The sequence below is a fragment of the Equus asinus genome, chromosome 4, assembly GCF_041296235.1.
Source record: "Equus asinus isolate D_3611 breed Donkey chromosome 4, EquAss-T2T_v2, whole genome shotgun sequence".
Classification (NCBI taxonomy): Eukaryota; Metazoa; Chordata; class Mammalia; order Perissodactyla; family Equidae; genus Equus; species Equus asinus.
In genome coordinates this window covers 16,072,702-16,088,495 of record NC_091793.1, presented here as the reverse complement: position 1 = coordinate 16,088,495, position 15,794 = coordinate 16,072,702, and the positions used below count along the sequence as shown (strand labels likewise).

Sequence of the window (15,794 nt, the reverse complement as noted above, 5' to 3'; positions counted from 1 at the left end):
ACTTTGGTGGCCTGGGGTGTGGATCCTGGGCGCTGACCTACACACTGCTCATCAAGCCATGCTGTGGCAGCATCCCACATAGAAGAACTAGAAGGACTTACAACTAGGATGTACCACTATGTACTGGGGCTTTGGGGAGAAAAAAAAAAGAGGAAGATTGGCAACAGATGTTAGCTCAGGGCCAATCTCCCTCACCAAGAAGCATACCTTAAAAAATAATAATAATAAAATAAAAGATTTAAAAACACAAGTTAGATCATAACACTCTTCTGCTTAAAACCCTTCAATAGCTTCCTGTGGCATTTGCATAAACCCCTCTGGGATCTGACACTACCTGCATTTCCACCTCCAGCTATTCCAGCCTTTGGCCAGTTTCTTGGACACTTTGTGATTTCCTCAGAGGTGTCCCCACCTCCACGTTGGCCTCTTACCACACTGCCCTTCACTCAGTGTTCCCACTAGACAGTGCACTCCCCACGGAGCACCGTTTACCCCCTGTCGGCCTGGCACCTCGTGCAGGGCGTGGCAGTCACATGTTTGCAGAATGGACAAGTCAGCCAGCCCACGGTCACTCGGAGCCAGTCACAGAGCCTGGAGTGGAAGGCTTTTTCCGTGACTCCTGATCCAGGATTCCTTTTTCCACACCAGACAGTTGGACATTTCTAGAAGTGCCCTATAAAACTGACTTCCTCAGTTCAGACATGTAAGAAGTGAAATCTGTCTCCTTCTCCTCTTTGTCCCTGAGCCACCCATTTGCCTCCTCCCGAGGCCATCGATGTCATCGTCTTTTAGGTGTTCTTCCAGACTGACTTTGTGCACGTGCAAGCCCATTGTGTACAATGTCGCTCGGTTTCCCTCTTTTTATATGGTGTATAGAACCCTGTCCTGCATCTCTTTTTTGTGCCTGACTAGTCTTGATGATCTTTGTTTATCAACATATGAAGAGTGTTACCATTCTTTTTTGCGCCTAAATAGTGTTTCTGTGGTGTTGTCCTGTAATTTATCTCGTCTGCTCTGGGTAGACATTTAGGTTGTGTCTAGTGTCTTGCTGTCACAGATGCTGCTGCATTAAATAACATCGTGGGTGTCTGTAGGATTCCTTCGCAGGAGTAGACTTGCTTGTCAAAGGGAACGTGCCTTACTTTGGTAGGCACTGCCGGTAGAGCGTAGTAACGTCCGCCTCCCCAGCGGCATGTGGATTTGCTCTTTTCCTCACAGCCTTGCCTACAGTTTATCAGACTTTTTGAGTTTTGACAATCTAATAGCTAAAAAATGGAATCTCAAGGTAGGTTTATTTTTCATTACTTGTATTTTTGTGTGAGGCTGAACTTCCTGTCATATATTTAAGAACATTTCATTTCATGTTCCGTTCCCATCCTTTGTGCATTCTTCCATTATGTTGTCCTCTTAGCAGTTCGTAGGCGCTGTTCATGCGTCGGCCTTGGTGACGTGAGCTGCACGTATTCTTTATTACTTTTAACTTTGCTCATGGTGATTTTTTCTTTTTTTTGGTGTGTGGGTGGGTGTGAGGAAAATTGGCCCTGAGCTACCATCTGTGCCAGTCTTCCTCTATTTTGTGTGTAGGATGCCACCACAGCAGGGCTTGATGAGCAGTGTGCAGGTCCACGCCTGGGATCCGAACCTGCGAATCCCGAGCCGCAGAGGTGTTGCCCGTGAACTTAACCACTACGTCACTCGGCCAGCCCCTTGCTTCTGGTGGTTTTTGCCATGCAGAGATTTAAAACATTTTTATGGGGGCCAGCCCAGTGGCTCAGCAGTTAAGTGCACACGTTCCGCTTCGGCAGCCCAGGGTTCGCTGGTTTGGATCCCGGGTGTGGACATGGCACCGCCTGGCAAGCCATGCTGTGGTAGGTGTCCCACATATAAAGTAGAGGAAGGTGGGCACGGATGTTAGCTCAGGGCCAGTCTTCCTTAGCAAAAAGAGGAGGATGGGCAACAGATGTTAGTTCATGGCTAATCTTCCTCAAAAAAGAAAAAAACAAACATTTTTATGTATTAGACTATCAGTCTTTTATGTTATGGCTTCCACTTTGGTGTCTCAGTTAGACCTCTGCGTTCCAGGTTATAAAATTTTTTTTTTTTTTTTTTGTGAGGGGAGATTGGCCATGAGCTAACATCTGTTGCTAATCTCCCTCTTTTTTTTTTTTCTCTCCCCAAAGCCCCAGTACATAGTTGTCCATCCTAGTTGTAAGTCCTTCTAGTTCTTCTATGTGGGATGCCACCACAGCATGGCTTGATGAGCAGTGTGTAGGTCTGCACCTAGGATCTGAACCAGAGATCCCTGGGCCACCAAAGCAGAACACGAGAACTTAACCACTTGGCCATAGGGCCGGCTCCTAAAATTATTTCCCCATGGTTTCTTCTTGTTCCTTTAGGGTTTCATTTTTTTCAGTTAAGTCTTTGACTTATTTGGAATTTGTCCTGGTATGGTGTGAGGTATGGCTCAAACTTCATATATTTTTTTCCCCAAAGGGGTCTCTCTATTTATCTCAATTATTCGTTTTCTCCTTTTATTTGACATGTTACTTTTATGATATACTAAGTTTTCTTTGTATCCATCTGTGTATGTCTTGTTAGGTTTGTTCATAGGTAGTTTGTATTTTTTGCTGCTACTGTAAGTAAGATATTTTCTTCCATAGTATTTTCAAACTGTTCTGTGTAGATATGAAAGCTGTTGATTGCTGTGTAGTAATTTTGTCTTCAGCCATCTGCTTTTATTCTTTTACTGTTTGTAATAGTTTTCATTTGATTTCCCTGTGTCTGTAATCATAGCATGTATGCACTGTGGTCATTTTACCTCGGCATTCTTTCCTTTGTCTAATTGTGTTGGTGATGCATCCAGAACAATGTTAAGAATTGTGGTGACAGTAGATGTCATTACCATGTGCTGGGCTTGGATGGAATTTCTTCTTTAGTTCTCCATCAAGCCTGATGCTGGCTTGTGGCCTGATTTACATGCAGATGGTAGACCTTGGTGCTGTTCTTCAGTGTTTCTCTGTTTTGTTTTTCTCCTGGGTTCAAGATAGAATTGTTCTTCCCTGCCGGTTGGAGTTGGGCTTGGCTCAGGTGGCTGGAAAGGCCAATGAAATGGAAATGTTGTGATATGTGTCACTTCGGGATCTGTAAGAACCAGTGTGGAATTTGCTCTTTCTCCTTTCTTCTGCCATGAAGACCAGCAGTGTTGCCCATGGTGGAAGCCCCATCACCCTGGATTCTGGGGTGAGGCGGACGTGAAACAGGGCCCCAGCCTGTTCTCGGCAGACGTCGAGTTCGAGTGGAAATACTGCTTTGTTGTTAGAAGCCACTTGTGATTTGGGGGTTGTTTGTTACTTCAGCATGTTAGCCTATCCCAACTGATAAAATATATTTTCTCGTGGCTTTAGGAGGAATGCTTCCGATGGTGTCCCATTAAATGTCATTTTGGCTTTTGGGTTGAGATGGATACTTCCTTAAATGATAAAATATGTCTGTTACTTTTTATGAAGAGCTTTTAAAGTCAGCAGTCTATGTTGCATTTTATCATCTGCCTTTTCAGTGTCTGTGGGGACGATCCCACGGCTTTCCCTGTAGGTCTAGTAATATATTGATTATGTTACTAGATAGCATAAAATTAAACCATCCTGAAGTCCTGGATGAGCTTCACCTGGTCATGACAGATGATGATTCTTTTCATGTGTTGCTGGGTTTTGTTTGCTGGTATTCCTACTTAGGAGTTTTGTGTTAATTGAGACTGATCTGTAGCTTGCTTTGTTTAGCAAACTTGATAGGCTTTTGGTATGGTTATGCTTACTTGATGAGTAAGTTGGAAGGTTTCTTTTTTTCTGTCCTTTGGAGCAATATAGATAGTTTTGGAATGATTTATTCTTTAAAGATTTGGTAGAATTATCCTATGAAACTATCTGGGACTTGTGCTTTTTTGGGGAAGAATAACTCTAAATTTGTTTAGTTGTTTTATAATTGGACTATTAAGATTTTTTCTCTCGGAGTCAGTTTTATAAATAAATGAATTTAAATAAATAGGGGCTGGCCCCAGGGCCGAGTGGTTAAGTTCCTGTGCTCTGCTTCGGTGGCCCAGGGTTTCGCCAGTTCGGATCCTTGGTGTGGACGTGGCACTGCTCATCAGGCCATGCTGAGGTGGCATTCCACATGCCACAGCTAGAAGGACCCACAACTAAAATATACAGCTGTGTACCCGGGGGCTTTGGAGAGAAAAAGGAAAGAAAAAAAATTCTTTAAATAAATACAAGAAATAAATTCTATATTCATTTCAGCCAAGTTCTTAGGTTTATGTGCATGGAGTTAAGCAAACTAGCTTATGAATTTTTTAATTTCCTTTATCTCTGATTATTTCTCTTTCATTTGTGCTTTCTACCTTCTCCTTGATTAGGTAATTAGGACTAATTAGAATATTAGTATATAGTCATGCATCACTTAATGACAGGGACACATTCTGAGAAATGCGTTGTTAGGCGATTTTGTCGTCATGCAAACATCATAGAGCGCACTTACACAAACCTAGATGGCACACCCTACTCACACCTAGGCTACATGGTACTAATCTCCTGGGACCACCGTCGTGTATATGGTCTGTCATTGATTGAAAAGTAATGTGGATGTCACAACTAGAAGGACCCACAACTAAAATATACAACTATGTACTGGGGGGATTTGGGGAGAAAAAGCAGAAAGAAAAAAAAAGAAGAAAGAAGATTGGGAACAGTTGTTAGCTCAGGTGCCAATCTTAAAAAAAAAAAAGGAAAACGAAAAGTAATGTGGCACATGACTGTATTTTCGAATTTTATATTTTTGATAAGTATGCAACATTGTTTATTAGGATCAATCAAATAAGATATGATTTGTGAAAGTGCTGTATGAACTTTGCAGTATTGAAATGTCAGTTGAGTGCATTTTGGTAAACATTTGCTAAGTGTCCAGGCCCTTGGTTGGCCACTGGGGCATTTGGGAGAGTGTTAGACATTTGCTATCTTGGAGGAGCTTATAGTCTAGTTGGGGCCCGCAGAAGGATCAAGGGACATGTACAGAATAGTGAGGCCAGTACAGTGATAGAGGTCAGGTCTAGGTGCTGTGGGAGCCCTAGGGAGGGGTGGGAGTGGAGTGGGGTGAGGGAGCTAGAAGAGGGAGCAGTTTCCCAGCAAAGGGACCCATTAACCTGGAGCCTGGGGTCTGTTGGAGGGAGTCAGACTTGTAAACAGACAGGGCTGGTGAAGGTACTATGGTAGAAATGTGCACAGGGGTACAGAGTGCAGTTTTAGCTGGGGGTCCAGGATGGACTCCAAGAAGAGATAGCAGTCAGCAAATGTATATGGAGTCCCTACTGTGCCTGTGAATAATATTGAATTTGCTTTTGAAAGAGGAATAGGTGTTTTGTAGTTTGTAAGCAGGGAATTTAATTCTAGGGAAGCTGAGGCGAGTGATCTTTTGAAAATATTCAATACCTGAAAATGACTTACCTAGTCTTGAAAAGCTAGTTAAATGACTCTGAATGCATTTTAGAGTATATCTTGAAAATAAGGACTTAGGCTTTTGGGGCAGCTTAGCAAACAGAATGGCTGATGCTATTTTAAAAAGAAATGGAAAAAAATAATCTAGGTTCCCCTATGAAAATGTGACTATTAAAATAATGATATCTTACACTTTGGGGAGTGAAATTTTGTAAGTTTTGATTGCTATGGAGACTGGTAATGTTTCCTCTTTATCAGGCCCAGCCCTAAAATAACAGTGGGCTTTTTTCTCCCCAGACATTCTTCTTTTGGCTGATGAAAAATTTGACTTCGATCTTTCACTGTCTTCTTCAAGGTAAACACATGGGTTTTCTTCCCTTGCCTTGGGCATAACCACGGTCAGTGAAGTCTTTCATTTAAATGCCAGTGTTAATAATCTTTTTCTTTTAAAATAGTGCAAATGAAGACGACGAAGTCTTTTTTGGACCTGTTGGGCATAAAGAAAGATGTATTGCTGCCAGCTTAGACTTAAATAATCAAATTCCCGAAGAGCCTCTTCTGCCAGCGTCTGAAAGCCACTTCACTTGGAGTCCTCTCACTGGGGAGAAATTTGTGGAAGTTTATAAAGAAGCTCACTTACTGGCCTTGCAGATAGAAAGCAACAGCAAAAACAAGGTGGCCCCAGCTGCCAAACCTGAAGACCCTTGGAGCCAGGGTGTGGAAAGATTCATACAGGAATCAAAATTAAAAATAAAGCTCTTTGAGAAGGGAAATGAAATGAAGAAAAGCCCCAAGTCACTTAAAAGGGAGACATACTACCTGTCAGACAGCCCCTTGAGGGGACCGCCCCCCTCAGGCACCCAGCCCCCCTTGGGCGTGGCCCTGCACAGTGCTCCTGCCCAGGCCAGCCTCGCCCCAAGGCAGGGCCCACCACACTCTTCTCATTCTCCTTTGCCAGTGGAACCAAGTACCGCTCATCCTCCAAACCAGGCAGTGACTCAGAAAAAGGCCATCAGCAGATTGGTGCCACCCCGAACTTTGTCTCTTAGAGGGAAAAACGTTCACTTGGCCACGGAGAAGGTAGACATCACCGCATGACAGAACATTTGTCTGGGGAGCTAGACGCTCCCTTGCTTCTTAGGCCTCTCGGTTTATGCCCTATGATGGGCCTTTTTTTGAGTTTCCATTGTATGGGGAGAAACTTGGAAATGCAGCTGCTCTGAGAGCTCAGAAGCATAGGACTGAGAAGTCCTTGAAGAGCAATAACCACGCGGGAGCTGGGTTTGGGGTGGATGTGGGCAGGGCTGCCTTCCTACTCTGATGACTTAAAAACACTTCCTCTTAAATTCCGTTGAAATTTTCCCTTTTTGTTTTAACACGGGACGTTCCATCCATTAGGGATTTCATTTGCATTAATAAGCAACTTCTTCTAAAAATTCCCCTCGAATTTTAGCATCTAGTCATCCTCCTTAACTGTGACTTAGTTTAGATTGCTTTCCTCCCAGGCATTAAGTGAATGAGCTGTACTGGGAAGTGGCGGTGGACAGGTATGCCTTTGAGGTGTGGTCATCCAACCCTGGGAAGCTCAGGGTCCTAGAGGCTTGTGGGGGCAGGCACTCGGGTAGGAGAAGGTGATGTCAGATGATGGCTGCTTCCGGGTTTTCCTGATCTGGCTCTGTGCTCGGGGGAGGGGAGGCAGCAGAGAGGCCCTGGAGGTTGGAGGTTGGAGCTCCAACTATCAGAACCCAGAATTGAGCTGAGCTGAAAGTGCATCTGTCACGCAGAGAGAACCCTGGACCAAGGAGGCATGCTGGCCGTCACTTCCCCTAATTAGCTGGGTTTGTTTTAACCATACAAACTCCTTTTTCTGGAGACCATTCGGGTGTAAATTTCCAAGTGATGTGTCTAGAATGAGAGGAACATGGGTCTTGTGTGTAACACATGGACTCAGGGCAGGGACTTGCGTGTAACACGTAGACTCAGGCAGAGGTGTGTGTGTGTAATATGTGGACTCAGGGCAGAAGTTGTATAATTTTGGCTATTCTGGGTCCTTTTGTTTTCTGGGTACTGGGGAGTGATCTGGTGCCAGAGAGCTGAGCTTTTGGTCAGTGCAGTGTTAGCTGTACAGCTAGGCTGCATTTTGAGCTCACTTGGGAACCCCCCACCACATCCCACCTTGTGGGAAAACTCATTCACTTCTGGAATGACTCGCTGGCACACCCTCACACGTGTGAGGTCCCCTCTAGAAACGACTAGACCACTTGATTGTGCTGTTTAGAAATGTGCTCTCAAGACAGCTGCTAGGACGGCTGTAGTACGAAGAGAAACAAACAATGAAAGTTAGGATATGGAGAAATTGGAACCCTCCTGCACTGCTGATGGGCATGTGAAATAATGCAGCCACTGTGGAAAGCAGTTTGGCAGTTTCTGGAAAAGTTAAACATAGAATTACCATGTGACCCAGCAATTCCACACTTTGGTCTTTTCCTAAGAGAATTGAAAACGTGTCCACACAAAAACCTGTGCACCAATGTCCATAGCGGCATTATTCTAATAACCAAAAAGCAGGAACAACCCAGATATCCATCAACTGATGAATGGATAAAATGTCTATCCGTACCACAAAATATTTTTGGCAACAAGGAAATTCATTACTGATACATGCTAAACATGGATGACACTAGAAACACTATGCTCAGTGAAAGAACCCAGACACAGAAGGTTTCGTACTGTATGACCCCATTTATACGAAGTGACCATAATGAGAAAATTATGTCGTAGAGACAGAGAATAGGTTAGCGGTGGACTGGACTGGGAGGTTGAGGGAATGGAGGGTGACTGCTAATGGCTGTGAGTTTCTTTTAGGGGCAAGAAAAATGTTCTGAAATTAGATTGTGATGATGGTCGCACAACATAACATACAAAACCACTGTGGTGTACACTTTAAAATGGTGAATTTTTTGTGATGTCAGGTATATCTCAATTTGAAAAATGATGTAAAGGAAAGAGTTACCTTCATCTTTACGACTTTATGAACTTCTCTTTCCTCTCATTGAACTCTCTGTGGATTAGTTCCGTGAATGCCCTTGTACCTAAATGTCTGGAATTTATTCTTTGTTTGACTCTGACGGCCAAAGAAAAATGGCTTTCAGTACTAGACAAAGAAGAGTGATTGCAACTGAGCAGCCTCTCCAGTAGAGGGAACGACCATTTAATGAGTGATTCCTTTCTGTGCAGCATTTTGAAATTTGTGTAACTAGAACCAGTTTCCTCATTATCCTTACGTAAGAGTCCTGACTGAGGAATAGCTTTAGAGGCTCTCGCTCCTGTAATCATCTGTCTTGATCCTTTTTACCCTGTCTTTAATGAGGAAGCAGACTCCATCATCACTTTTGTCTGGTGATTTGGTAGAGGAAGTGAGCCGCTGTGTTCCCTTCGGTCTCGTTGCTGAACGAGGAGCATTTTTAGCGTTGGGAGGATAGATGGTGCCTGCAGTTGCGTTAAGTTGAAGCCTTCGTGTGTCTGTACATTCTTAAAAACCAGACAGTTCTCACATTTAAATTTAAAATCTTTCAGCTTACGAAAGAGATACCAGCTAATCCCTGCAGTATGAAAACCCTAAATGAAAAGGAATCCCACAGGGACGTGCGCCCTGACAAGCCCAGCACTGCCCAGGATGTCACCAGCCTGCCAGCCAATGGAAGCTACTTGGTCCAAGGCAAGCGATCGCTCCCCGTTCCAAGCAAGGTGGGTTGGCTGGGGCCGCAGGGGGACTGTGGCTTATGAGTGAAGGGAAATAAGGTGGCAGCTTTGTATGCATGGGATGTGTCTTTTGATAAAAATCAGGGTTAGGAAAGTTGAAAATATGATCCCATGAGAAGCGGCTTGTCGAGATGCAAAGAACGGGCCTGGCATGTGCTGCCGGCTGGCTTCTGGCCTCTGCCACTGGGAGCTGTGTGAGTTGCAAAGAGTCAACTGCTCTGAGCATGAGTTTGTCTGTGATGGCAGAGATGCTCTCTGCTCCCCTCACAGGGTCCTTGAGCAGATGAGATGGGACGTCAGCGCATTGAACACTGCAGCTCCTCACAGGCAGAGAGGCTACCGCCCACATCTCTGCCATTTATTTTCCCGCATTGGTGGTCAAACTGGGCTGTGTATACTTCTTGAAATTGCCAAAATCTGGGCCCTGCAGCTACTGACTCAGCAGGCCTGGGTTGGGTCCCCAAAATCTGCATTGCAGCAAGCTCCCCAGGTGTTTCTCATGCAGGACTTTGAAGATTACACTTTGAGAAGTACTGCTCAACCTTTTTCTTCTTTAAATTCAAGATGATAATTATTAAAAACTGCTTTAAAACTCTTTTGCAGAAATAAGTAATGGGTACATAATGAAATCTTTGATGACTCTGGTTTTTAACGTTTTGTTCCAGTTGGGGCTGAAGAAAACCCTGTTAAAACCACCTGGTTGTGCTGGCAGTCTTGCAAGAAAGTCCTCGTCGTCGGGCAGTGTTTCGTGCGTAACGTCCAGTGCGTGTGCTTCTCCAGCAGCAGGCAAAGGTAAGGCCGGCCAGCATCTGTGGGCTCAGACCACGCCTAGCCAGCTGAGGCCTTGAATGCTGTCCATTCCTCTGAGACTTTTCACAGAACCACTTAGGGTCAGCAGAAGCTTCTGGAAGGCTTGCTGTGTCTGGGCGGGGGGAGACTGCGGACCCCTCAAGGTGCTTCCGCTGCTCTGAGGAGAGGCATGCTAAGATAGGCGTTTTTAGTTTAGGGTGGCCCAGGCAGTCACACAGGAGGCGAACGCTCCAAGTGCCTTGCGGACACAGACAGGCGCTGAGACCAGCTGCAGCGGAGATGTAATCGGGCACAGGTTTTTAGATGGGGCTGTTGGAGATGACTTAGGGCATATGACCCTTGTGACTTCTGCACGTTTGTTTAAATCCACATGCCCAAACCCTTTTAAATCCAGGCTACCTTTTAATTTTACCAAGCCAAGGATGCCATCTGGTGGTAAAGAGAAGAAGCCTTCATAGGCTGGAGGGAGAGGCGTTGTTTCCTGCTCTTAAGGACCAAGCCCTCTTCACATTCTCTTTGCTCTGTAGACTGCCTGCAGTCCAGGCAGCGTGCTGTGGGTTGTGTTCGCTAAATGTGAGAAGTGTGAACTCTGGAGTCAGCCTGATCTGACTGGGAATCCTGACTGCCACCTGGCGATTAAGAGAACTTAGGTTGTTTCCATATCTTTACAAACCGAGGGGACCGTGCCACCCTTGCAGTGTTCTTGTGGGCGCTGGAAGAACTGCGCTAAGTGCCAGTCACGTCTCTGGCACATGGCACGTGTTTGGTGAAAGGAAGGAAGTTCCTTTACGTTAGGTGTTGTGAGTGTGCTTTGCTGTGTTAGTTCATGGCATCAGCACTGTTTTCGTTTGTGATTTCTACATTCCTACCTCTGGGAAAGGTTGAGACAGATTGCATGGGGCTTCTGGTATGTGTATATTCCTCTGTCGTCCATAGCAGAATCACTGGGGTTGGATATGATAGTGTGTGGGGAGGAACACTGTAAGACTGTTAGGCACTGAAGAATATGAGCTGTGGCATTAGGCATTCTCTTAGTTTTCTTTAAGAATCTTTTACCAGATTGACTTACGTATAGGGTATATTGGCAGCTGAGTATTTTCACCCTAGTTTATCTGCTACTCTGTTTTAAGTAGCACTCATGATTGATATGACCCAACCTCCCTGTAATTTAAGGGAACCAACCAGTAATGATTGTGTCTTCTCTCCCTGTCGCCTTCTCACCTCCCTGACTGAACAGGTGGGGCAGGACTAGACTCTCCTCTCCTGTCCTCTCAGCACGGGTAGACTTCTGCTGCTGACGTCGGCAGTGAAGCTCGGAGAGCTTGGGTTCATGTGTACTTATGTGCATCTTTGTCACTGTGTCCGAATTAGCTCCTTAGAACACACCCAGCTAACCCTGAGGGACCTGGGGTGTCCTGGGTGTGAGGTGTTGCCTGGTGGACACAGAGAATATTGTTCCTATGTCATAGATTTTTCTTACGTGGAAATCATCATGATGAAATAATTTTTCTTCACTTGAAAACATTTTAACATAGATCTGCTAAGGATAGTATATCTTGGAGGCGTTTGTTAAATAACTTCATAATTTAAAAATAACATAAGCTTGAGTGATAACCAGATTTTGTGTGTCTCCTCTTTCAGCTAAATCAAGTGAACTTCCAAGTATTTCTGCAGATAGTTCCCGGCCTCTGTCACACACCAGCCAGTTAGGCAGAACGGGACCTGCCATGTCACGGCCATCTCTGCAGCCTGGCCCTGCCGGTGTGTCCTGCAGGCAAAGCAAGTGGGCCGAGGTTGCTGAGTTGACAGCTCTTGCCCAACCCCAGACTCCAGAGCAGGGAGGCCCAAGGCCAACCTCTCATTCCAGTCTGTCACAGTCTTCTCAACGGAATACAACTGGGAGTACAAGAGGACGAGATTCCTTTCTGAATTCCAAGACAGTGGTTATGCCTACTCCTACAAATCGATTTAAAATTCCTAAGTTTTCTACTGGTAAGTAATGGATAAATTTTAGTGTGTTTTTAAAATATTGAAGAAATTATATTTAAAGTTAAAAAAATTATTAGCTTTGGTAATGGTGATTTCTTCACTTTCTTTTTTCTTAAAGCACTTTAAATGTCTTCTGGCTCATGTTGTTTTGGAGGAGAAGTCAGTGGTTTTCTTATCCTACATTCACTCCCCTCCGTATAGCATATCATTTGTTCTCTGGCTGCTCTTCAGTTTTCTCTTATTTTCAGCATTTTGATGTAGCTTTCTTCGTGTTTATCTTGCTTGGGAGTCCTTGAGCTTTTTTGATCTGTGGGTTAATATTTTTAATCGAATCTGGGAAAAATGTGGCCATTATTTATTCAAATATTTTTTCTTGCTTCCTCTCATTTCCTGGGACTCTAATTACATGTGTTATAGGGCATTAAAGCTCTGTTCTGTTTTTTTCCAGCCTCTTGTCTTCTGCTTTAGTTTGGATAGTTTCTGCTGTCATGTCTTCAAGTTCACGTATCTTTTCTTCTGCAGTATGTCTAATCTGCTGTTAAGCCCATCCAGTTAATTTTTCATTTCTGACATTGTAATGTCCCCATTTTTGTCCTTGTGCTGTTTATGTTTTCCTTTAAATTCTTGAACATACTTATAATGATTGTTTTAAAGTCTGTTTCTTCTTCTAATTCCATCTTCCCTGTCATTTTAGGGTCTGTTTCTCTTGACTAATTTTTTCCTGGTTATGGTCACATTTTCCTATTTCTTCACATGTTTAATTTTTTATTGCCCTCTAGACTTTGTAAATTTTTTTTTTCTGAGGAAGATTAGCCCTGATCTAGCATCTGCTGCCAGTCCTCCTCTTTTTGCTGAGGAAGACTGACCTTGAGCTAACATCTGAGCTCATCTTCCTCTACTTTCTACGTGGGACGCCTGCCACAGCATGGCTTGCCAAGCAGTGCCATGTCCACACCCAGGATCTGAACCAGTGAACCCCAGGCCCCCAAAGCGGAACGTGTACACTTAACCACTGCGCCACTGGGCCAGCCCCAGGACATTGTAAATTTTACATTTTTGAACGTCTGGATTTGGTGTCTTTGAGAAGCTGAATTTTGCTTTGGCAGGCAGTTAAGTTTGCCAGTCAACTTGATCCTTTTGAGGCTTCTTTTTAAGCTTTGATGGGCGGGTCCTGAATAGCCTTTACTCTTGGGACACTCCAGCCCTGTCATTCACATGTGGCCTTTCCAAGTCCCTACTAGTGTGCCATGTGTTCACAAGGTCTCCACTCTGGCTGGTGGGACGTGAGTGTTTCCCAGCCCTTGTGAGCAATGGCGGTTTTCCCAGCAGTTGTTCTTGTCTTGGCCTTTCAGAATCCCGCCCTGCATGTGTGCTGCTGCTTACTGTGCAGTGGACACAGGGTCCCTGTCAGACTGCTAGAGCTCCTTCTCTCTGTAGCTCCCTCCTCCCTAGTACTCTGCCCCTCAAATTCCACCTTCCACAGCCTCCTGGGACCCTGGTCACTGTCTCCTCAAATCAGTGAGACTGCCCAGCTCCCCTTGGGCTCTTGCCACCTGCCCCAGCATTCTGACAGGGCCACCAGGCAGAGAGCCCAGCATGGTGTCTGGCAGGTAGTGGGTGGGTGTTTGGTCACAGTTAATTAGTCTAATAAATTTGTAAACACAGAAAATTGTGCAGAGCTGATTTAAGGGAGAGGGTAGTTCTGGCCTCCTCCCTCAAGTTGATGGTTTCTAGGTGGCTTGAATATTTTGAGGTTAGCAGCATTGCCAGCAAGTACAGTTGGCCTTTAATGCCAGAAAACCTCATTCTGAGTTACTGCTCATGTAAAGATGAGCCATTTTATTGAGTGTCTTCCAGCACTAGGCACTCTTTTAGGTGCAGGGACTGTAATGATAAGACAGATTCTACTCTCATGGAATTTACATTTCAATAGTAAAAGATAAGAAATGTTATCAGATGAGCATACTTTGAGATCATAACTATAATGAAACGAATGAAGGATGATGATATATGAATAAAGAGGTTGGTGTCACAGTGACTGGTGTGTGTAGGGGAAGAGTTTAGGTAGAGGGTCCTTACACCTAAGATGGTCAGTGAAGGGCTCCCCGCAGGAGGTGACATGGAGTGGAGGTCTGAACCTTGGGAAGAAAGGAGGCAGCCATTAGAAAAGCCAGAAGGAGAACATTCCAGGCAGGAAATGGCAAGTGCAAATGTACTGAGGCAGAAAGATGCTTGACAAATTCTGGAAATGGCACAAAGGTAGGAATGTAGTTATTGTAGTTAGGATGAGATTCTGACATAAGCCCAAAGTAACATTGATTTTAATCAAGACAGATGTTTACTTCCCTCTCACGTAAAGTCTGGGTAGACATTCCAGAGCTGGTATTGCGTCTTCCATCTTGTTTCGCCATGATTAGCTTCTTTCCCTCATGGTCTGGTATGGCTGCACCAGCTCCTGCCCTCATACCTACCAGCAGGAAAGATGGAATGGTGAAGAAGAGCAAATCTCTACCTTTCAAGGAGACTTACTGAAAGTTGTGCAAGCCACTTCCGTTTATGTCATTACTCAGGACTTAGGTGACCACACTTACCCACAAGGGATGCCAAGACATGCTTTTTAATCTTATACCCAGCTAAAATTTCTTAGTAAGACAAAGAGGAGAGTGGATAGTAGAAAAAAACTCGCAACCTCAGTTAGTGAACGAGAGGAAGAATAACAAGAGATGAAGACAGGCCAGCTCGTGTTGTGTCTTGTGACTGTAGAGTGGCTCTCCCTGTGATCTCAGCGCAGGAGGAAGTACTTAAGAAGGTTTTAAGCAGGGAAGAACAGGTCCTAGTGGGCAAGGGTGGCAGCAGAGAGAACCACATGGAAGCCTTGCCGGGATCTGGACAAGAGATTCTGGTGGTGGTGGAGAAAGTGAGGACGGGCTCCAACCCGGGAGGCGTTCTGGCAGCCTAGGGTGGGATGTGGCGGCGTGGCGGGGGCTCAAGAGCAGCCCTGAGGTTTTGGCGGGGGCCCCTGGGTGCTCCCCCTCGTAGTGATGGGAGGCCTGGCGGGAGCACAGCTCCCGGGCAGAGTGCTCTGGTCCAGTCTGGACCTGCTGAGTCCGAGGTGCTGTGGGCGGTGCTGAGCAGGCAGGGCGTGTATGAGTTTGGACTTCAGAGGAGAAGTCATGCTTGGAGATGAAATGTGGGTTTCCACGGTTGTCTTCCCACAGATGGCAGCTGTCCCCCTGCTGTCAAGCTGCGTGGAGCCGCAGGACTTCTCTCTGCTGCCCGGACTGTGCCTGATGGCTCCTCCGGCTCTAACGTTTGCATTCTCGCTTTAGCAACTAGTCCTTGTTTCTTTGCAACATTAGGGACAGGGCCTTTCCTCATTCATCCTGGGCCCCACTGTTCCACAGCTCAGTGCTGGTGAGGCTACGGGAGTGAGCACAGCGCTCAGAACACGCAGCTCTGCAATTGTGTGGCGTCTCGCTTGCTCTGTGACTCAGAGCACTTATAACCATAAGTTATAACCATAAGTGTGACCCCAGCTGTCATCACAGAGACATGGGGACAATGAATAGAGCCCTGCAGGGGAGCTTTCGTGTACAACTTTCTGAAAATATTGCAGAGACAAGTACTGTCATTTATTGTGACTCTATGTGCTGCCTGGGGGCCACACAAAGCATGGAGACCCAGAATGACTTGGACTTGTCTCTACAGTAGTAGAAGCTCCGTAGATGGAACCCCACCTTCAACACTTCA

The 15,794-nt window shown here is 45.2% G+C and overlaps 1 protein-coding gene across 1 annotated transcript in view; it reads left to right on the top strand.

Annotated features, from left to right (window-relative positions):
• The window catches only part of GTSE1 (G2 and S-phase expressed 1), a 29,082-nt gene that overhangs the window by 2,336 nt on the left and 10,952 nt on the right, over positions 1-15,794 (top strand). Inside the window, exons 3-7 of the mRNA XM_014864471.3 lie at positions 5,781-5,838; positions 5,939-6,563; positions 9,060-9,230; positions 9,911-10,037; positions 11,697-12,047. Of these exons, the coding sequence (XP_014719957.3) occupies positions 5,781-5,838; positions 5,939-6,563; positions 9,060-9,230; positions 9,911-10,037; positions 11,697-12,047 (1,332 nt within the window). The remainder of the gene's footprint in view (positions 1-5,780; positions 5,839-5,938; positions 6,564-9,059; positions 9,231-9,910; positions 10,038-11,696; positions 12,048-15,794) is intronic.